General features: G+C 37.6%; 2 protein-coding genes across 2 annotated transcripts; both read left to right on the plus strand.

The window, feature by feature from the left end:
- The first annotated feature begins 2018 nt into the window (after window positions 1–2018).
- LOC114385908 (protein MAIN-LIKE 2-like) lies at window positions 2019–3314 on the plus strand. The gene is made up of 3 exons (XM_028345943.1): window positions 2019–2125; window positions 2511–2787; window positions 2883–3314. Exons 1-3 carry the CDS (start codon window positions 2019–2021, stop codon window positions 3312–3314), a joined length of 816 nt encoding a protein of 271 aa, XP_028201744.1.
- A 201-nt stretch (window positions 3315–3515) lies between these two features.
- Window positions 3516–5190, plus strand: LOC114385909. The gene is made up of 5 exons (XM_028345944.1): window positions 3516–3542; window positions 3623–3784; window positions 3867–4211; window positions 4292–4412; window positions 5132–5190. The coding sequence occupies exons 1-5, from the start codon at window positions 3516–3518 to the stop codon at window positions 5188–5190; spliced, it is 714 nt and encodes a 237-aa protein (XP_028201745.1).
- The last annotated feature ends 1874 nt before the right edge of the window (window positions 5191–7064 follow it).

Below are 7064 nucleotides of genomic sequence, written 5' to 3' on the forward strand. Positions count from 1 at the left end.
AATGGAAGTCTAAAGATAAACAATGTAAGGATGTGCCCCTAAAAAATTGTGATATAATTGTTACAGAATGCAACCCAAGTGAGAGATTGTTGGAATTTTGTGTTTAAATCATTAGTGTGGGCTAATATTTAAGACAATTATAATAACTATTTATCATGAGTGGATTTTATTTTATGTAGTCAAATCAAGTAAGTCCATTAAACGGCTAGATAAGGTGATATTGGCTTAAATGGACAGATGTTGATGTTGGCTATTGGGAGATAATGATAATCCTATTAGGTTAATACACTATAAGAAGGTTATGGTTTTCAATATACCAAGTTGTCGCATATAATTTTTCTTCTCTCCATTTAAAGAGTTACGAAGATCCTATTATGGAATAAAGAGACTCAGATTGAGGAAGAATCGTAAGGTCATCGGCTACATTATTCATTGGTTGTTCGTGATTCAACAATTGTCGAAAAACGCTTCAATTAGGAACCAATTAAAGATCCAGGCATTTTACTTTAATGCTTAGTAACCATACATGTTGTAGATCCCAGAGTTTTTTATGATTTGTTCTAAGATATGTACCTGTGAATTTTAACTTCGATGACTTCTTGCTTCTTTTTCTTTTTTGGATAGAGACTTATTGTGTTTTTAAGAGTTGTGTTTGAGAACTACATATTCAAGAGCTATGTATTTGAGAACTGCATATTCAAGAGCTATGACTAGATGTGTAAGAGAGCTTAATTTATCTATTTTGTGTTAATATGACATTCATAATTTTATTATAGATCTTACAGGTGTTAATTTATCTATTTAACATGATTGCATGATAGGAGGTTAATATTGAGTCTTCCACTCATTTTGGAGGACGTTGTTCACAGCCCTGCTAATTGGTTGCAAAATTTAAGTTCTTTTGTCCACAAATTAGACCATTAACTACTTGAGTGAGAAGTTGTGACTTGGTAGATGATTTGAGGTTATCATAATTTGGTCTAGCAAGGAGGATTCAATTAGTGATAACCTAACGTAGCATCGTGAATGATGAGCTAGCAATAAGTTTTTTAAAATATTTTTTATTATGGACTAAAATTTATTAAAAATTATAAAAAAAATTAGATCATGTTTAATGAGTCAGATTCATGATTTCATAATTTTAATAAACTTTAACAAATGTGTATAATGTATTAATTAAGAGGAGTATAATAAAGAGTATGTTAGTAAAATTTGTCCATGAATCATTCCATTTATAGAATCATTTTATGCAGCTTAATCTTCATTCATTAATGGTGTTGAATTTGCCCCATCTTCAAAGTAGTTACATAAACTTGAACCCAACAGATACAATGTGGGGATTGGTTTAAAGTTATTTGTTAACATATATTTATTTTAAATAAATAAATAAATATTTTTTATTTTTTTTAGTTTATCTGAATTATTTTTATTTAAAAAAAAGTAATTTTTTGTTTATTTTAATAAACAAATTCTATTGTTAAAAAAGTGTTTTAAAAAATGTTTATTTAAAAAAGAATAGTTTGAACAAATTGGTTTAATGTTAATGACAATATTTCCTTGTTCAGTAGAAATAATCTTTTTAAAACAGTTTTTGGGCTGGGGTGAAGATGATATAGTAAGAAGGTTGTTGCTAGGTGCACCCAGCAAAATTGCTAGTGCACCCAGCAATTACATGAAGTGACCAAAATGCCCCTTAATAAAAATTATATAAAAGAAAATTTTGAATGGTACTGTGCATTCGTTCCATTTCTTTTGCGCGCCCGTGCTGTCTCCTTTCTTCCACCAGCTTCGAGCTTCGTCTTCTTCTTCCATCTAGGTTAGTGTCCTAAGCTCTTTTCCTTTGTAATGGTAGTGTACTGATTAGGGTAGAGGAGCTTAGGGTAGAGGAGTTGTTTCTGCGCGAGGGAGAGGAGAAGACGATCGGAGAAGAAGAAGGTTCGCGGTGAAAGAACCTTCTTCCGTGCGTGTAAAATGAGTCGTCGTCTTCGCGCGGAAGAAGGTTCCTCCGCTGGAAGGAAATGGACAAGTCGGAAGAACGTTCTTCCGCGCCTGTTGCATCGGTCCATTTCCTTCCCGCGGAAGAACCTTCTTCCGCTGCCATCCGTGGAAGAACCTTCTTCCACGAGTATGTTTTTTTATTGAATTTTGCAATTTTTTTAAAAAAATTTATTATCTACTTTGTGTTATTTAGTTGCTATTAAAAATTGAATTATATGTAAATTGAAATTATATTTGGTGTGATTTATATATGCATTTGTATGTCAATTATTTGGATAAATTGTGTTGAACTAAATATATAATTTGTGGATTTGGATAAATTATGTGGATTAGTTAGGATTCCAAAGCTTTGTTACCAATTATTTGAATATTTAATTTGACGAATAAAAGTAAATGTTCTTCAAGATTTCAGATCATGGTTAGAACACGAGGTCTAGGTCGTGCGTTAGGCACAGGTAGAGGCAGAGACATTAGTGAGGATGTGCCTGAGGCTGATGTTCCCGGCGTCGTAGGCCCACTACCTCAGCACGTAGGCAACGGGTTCCTGTGCCTGAGGACGTTACCCAGAGAGTCGAGGATGTTCCTCAATTGCCTGGGGATGTACCTCATGTGTCTGATGGTTGGCCAGAGATGACAGGCGTCGCCGATGGTGTTGAGACAGATCGAGTGGCTAGTGATGGGAGCTTAGGGGCACCTGCTGATCATGAGGGGTTCCCCGGTGGGCCACGCTACCCATTTGTTTTGATAGGATTTGCTGATCATGTGGCACACAGCATATGGAGTGGACAGGTACGTACTTTTTTTATTCCAGTAATTAGATAAAAATGTCTCATAGTTCCTTTTATTTTGAAATACACAAATTTATAAACTGTTATTCAATTTAGGAACTACCCGATCTCAAGTTGGTCTCCCATGGTAGGAAAGTAGATAAATTTGGGAGACCGGCTGCTGAGATCGAAGGTATGATTGCGGCCACCGGATTGGATCCACTGATCAGGTGTTCTGTAATCACCACTGATCCTGGACTTATATTCGCCTTTGTTGAGAGGTGGCATAGGGAGACGAGTAGCTTCCACCTCCCAGTAGGAGAGCTGATGATCACTCTAGACGACGTTTCGTCACTCCTGCACATTCCAATTACTAGCGCGCTGCATTCATTCGAGTCGTTGGTTACATCTGACGTAGTGGCCCTGTTGACGGAGCTACTTAAGGTCAACCCAGACGAGGCTATAGCTGAGACACGTCAGGCAGGTGGGCCTCATGTTCGGTTGTCCTGGCTTCGGGACATGTACCAGAGTAGGTGCCAGGCCAGGTAGTGGGTTGCTACAGCTCGGACGTACCTCCTTCATTTGGTTGATTGCACTCTTTTCGCTAACAAGAGTGCAACCCATGTCCATGTTGTGCACCTGCAAGCTTTTAGGGACCTGGGCCAGGTAGGGGCATTCTCTTGGGGAGCGGCCGCTTTGGTCCACTTGTAAGATCATCTTAACGAGGCATCGCAGGCCCCTACACAGCAGATGGCCGGTTACATTTCACTACTTCAGGTGAGTATCGCTGCTTGTAATTTAAATTAAAGTAAAATTCAATCCATGTTTGTTTGTTAATGTTGACTTTGTGTTTGTAGTGCTGGATTTACGAGCACTTTCTGTCGGTCCATCGATGTGTCATTGATACTTATGCTGAGGCTAGCCCACGTGCCTGTAGGTGGCTTACGGGTAAGGCCCAGATGACAGGGATTAAGGGAGCCCCGTACCGAGCACGTATTGATGCCCTGACAGTGACCAACGTATGTTGGATGCCGTATGCTGAGCATCGGGGAGTTCGGGGCTATGAGCTCCTCGTACACGGGGCAAGTTAGATGGGGTCAGATCATCGTCTACATTCGACTAGAGAGGGTGGTTCGGCAGTTTGGGTACATTCAGACCATTCCTCCACCGCCGGTTCGTGATTCATTGACAGGTACTGATATAGACGACCGGTGGGTACACTTTTCAGATCATCTGGTGCCTACAGGGGAGCTCTATGTAGTTCCTGGGCAGGTGGCCCCAGACTACATGGAGTGGTTTTTTCAGATTTTGTACCCTTTTGTGACGCCGACGGAGGAGATTGCTGAGCCGAGACCTGCGCCTCCCCCTCCCCCTCATGATGATGACTTCGTCGAGCCACCTATCCCCGAGGTTCTAGTCGTGTCGGATCTCCCTAAGCATTCTGTGGTAAGCATAACTTGTGTAGTTTTTGTTAATTTAATTATTTTTTATAAATTAATACTGACTTGTTATTTTCACTGAGACAGGTTGATTGCACAGGATGTGTAAGGATTGTTGAGCATTTGGAGCAGGTCATCAATCTCAGGATGGTCACTGAAGGGACTGACTTATATGATATCATGGATCTTTGTCTGAGGATAGCTAGAGGTGATGACCCAGATGACAGTCTTAGGCCGCGACAGAGACGCCGCATAGATTTGGATTTATCTTTTTTATTATATTTGTTTATGTATTTAAATTTTAGTATTTCTTTTTGTATTTGTTAAAACACATTGACTTAGATAATGTATCTATTTGTTTATGTATTTAAATTATCTTTTTACTTAAATTGTTAATTTTAGTATTTGTTTATGTATGTGATAAATATATGCTTTCAAATTTAAATAAATGGTTAAAAAATAAGTTACAAATTTTAAAAAATAAGTTACAAATTTTTAAAAATAAGTTAGAAATTTCAAAAAATAAGTTAGACATTTTAAAAAATAAGTTAGAAATTTTAAAAAATAAGTTACAAATTTTAAAAAATAAGTTAGAAATTTTAAAAAATAAGTTACAAATTTTAAAAAATAAGTTAGAAATTTAAAAAAATAAGTTAGACATTTTAAAAAAATAAGTTAGAAAATTTAAAAAATAAGTTACAAATTTTAATTGATTGAAAAAAATAATTTAGATATTTTAATTAAATGTAATTGATTGGACAAAATAAGTTAGAAATTTTAATTTATACTAAAAATTATTATATAATTTAAACAACAATTATTTAATTTAGAATTATTTGGCAATTATATAATATAAGTATATATAGTGCGAGAGGCAAAAAAGTTGATTTTGGTTCTGTTATTCCTTTTCAATTGCTTGTAATGCAGTGGATAAAAGTACTGTTTGCACCTTTTTTCTCTTTGTAACTCCTTATAAACCTTTTTGATACATACTACACATTACAAACGGGTCACAAACATAGCAAATTGACACACTAACACATATTACATCGAGTAGAACATCATGGACACAAATTTAATTTGCACGAAACAGCCTAACATTTAACTAGCATTCAATCATGCAAGGACGTAACCACATCGTCCTCATTTTCCATAACCACTTTACTAAAGAGAGCCAAAATTTCTATTGGCACAAATTGTTTCCAGTAATTGGACTCTACCAGCACCTTTAGCACGTCATCGTCATATTTCAGCTCAATAATTTCAAATTCTAAAACTTTCTCAGAATACTCCAAATGACTAGGTTGTTGATAAAACAAACGCCTTACAACTTGGGATTCGTGAATCCCATGAGGAAGATTCCCTTTAGCTGCTACTTTCTTGATCAAATCCTTCAGTTGATCTATGCTACATCCTTTTGGAATATCAAATTTTTTCGGATTTATTCCGGTGAACGCGTAACCCACAAAATTGTTTTGGTGTGGCATGTTCCACCTTCCGTTGTAATACAGAACCGCATCATGCGTAGGGATGTTGGGGCGTTCAAGTAAGTTTAAAATTGCATCTGGTGTTCTACCAACGGTACATAACAACTGAATCGGTCCAACAAATGAAAATTGATCATTACACATTAACATGGTGTTCACATCCATGTCATTTTTCAATTGCATACTTTCAAAGTGAATGTTGTTACCTGTATCTTCCACTGGTCGTCGGTAATGAATTTCATCCACAACTTGATTGTTGTTTAGCTGAAGGGTGTTGTGTATTCTGCTTTTGAGAGTTGAAAAATCGCATAGGTTTGGTACTCGCATGGGCACTGGACTAGAACTTTGAAAATAAACCCCACACTCGTTGTGAATGACGGTTCCATTTGGAAAAATGAATTCCAACCTCGAGTTCACGATCGTCTGAGACGAAGTCTCTCCTAAGAATACCATTGTTTATCGAAAATTAATTTGACAAACTCTGAATATCAGTTGGTGTTGAGTATCATGGACATGCCCATCTGTCATTTATATAGATGGCCCAGGCAGGCGCGTGGCTTCACTTTTACCAGACCCGTGACTATTTTACATTTTAAAGCGTAAAACTAAAGCAACCTCGTGTCACGTCGTTCACTGTCATGTCACGTCAGTCATTGTCGTGTCACGTCAGTAACTATTGTGTAACGTGAAACCCAGTTCACAGAACGGAAGGACCAGAACTCAAAAAAGTTGGTTTTGGACCATGTAAACTTGCCTAAGTACCCCTGTTCGGGGTTTTTTTAAAATTATCTGGGGGTTGCGTGAGACTCTCCAAAGGCGGCCTATCTCATGTTTGCACGTCAACGAATCCAAAAAAATTTACAAGAGAGACCGTTTCATTCGAACCGGGCCTACAACGGAAGGCCCAAAACTCAAAAAAGTTGGTTTCAGGCCATGTAAACTTGCCTAAGTACCCCTGTTCGGGGTTTTTTTTAAAATTATCTGGGAAAGGCGTGAGACTCTCCAAAGGTGGCCTGTCTCATGTTTGCACGTCAAAGAATCCAAAAAAAATAACAAGAGAGACCAGTTCATTCGAACAGGGCCTGCAACGGAAGGCCCAAAACTCAAAAAAGTTGGTTTCGAGCCATGTAAACTTGCCTAAGTACCCCTGTTCGGGGTTTTTTTTAAATTATCTGGGAAAGGCGTGAGACTCTCCAAAGGTGGCCTGTCTCATGTTTGCACGTCAAAGAATCCAAAAAAAATAACATGAGAGACCAGTTCATTCGAACAGGGCCTGCAACGGAAGGCCCAAAACTCAAAAAAGTTAGTTTTGGGCCAACATTTCCTCTTTAGGGACGACACGTGGGCTGCTACTCTGGCTCTTATCTGGCATG

The sequence above is a fragment of the Glycine soja genome, chromosome 15 (assembly GCF_004193775.1).
Source record: "Glycine soja cultivar W05 chromosome 15, ASM419377v2, whole genome shotgun sequence".
Taxonomy (NCBI): Eukaryota; Viridiplantae; Streptophyta; class Magnoliopsida; order Fabales; family Fabaceae; genus Glycine; species Glycine soja.

Coding starts and splice junctions, on each gene's coding strand:
- LOC114385908 (XM_028345943.1), top strand. CDS start 2,019: ATGGACAAGTCGGAAGAACGTTCTTCCGCGCCTGTTGCATCGGTCCAT. Junction 2,126..2,510: donor GGAAGAACCTTCTTCCACGA/GTATGTTTTTTT, acceptor CCGGCGTCGTAG/GCCCACTACCTCAGCACGTA. Junction 2,788..2,882: donor ACAGCATATGGAGTGGACAG/GTACGTACTTTT, acceptor TATTCAATTTAG/GAACTACCCGATCTCAAGTT.
- LOC114385909 (XM_028345944.1), top strand. CDS start 3,516: ATGGCCGGTTACATTTCACTACTTCAG. Junction 3,543..3,622: donor GTTACATTTCACTACTTCAG/GTGAGTATCGCT, acceptor TTGTGTTTGTAG/TGCTGGATTTACGAGCACTT. Junction 4,212..4,291: donor ATCTCCCTAAGCATTCTGTG/GTAAGCATAACT, acceptor TCACTGAGACAG/GTTGATTGCACAGGATGTGT.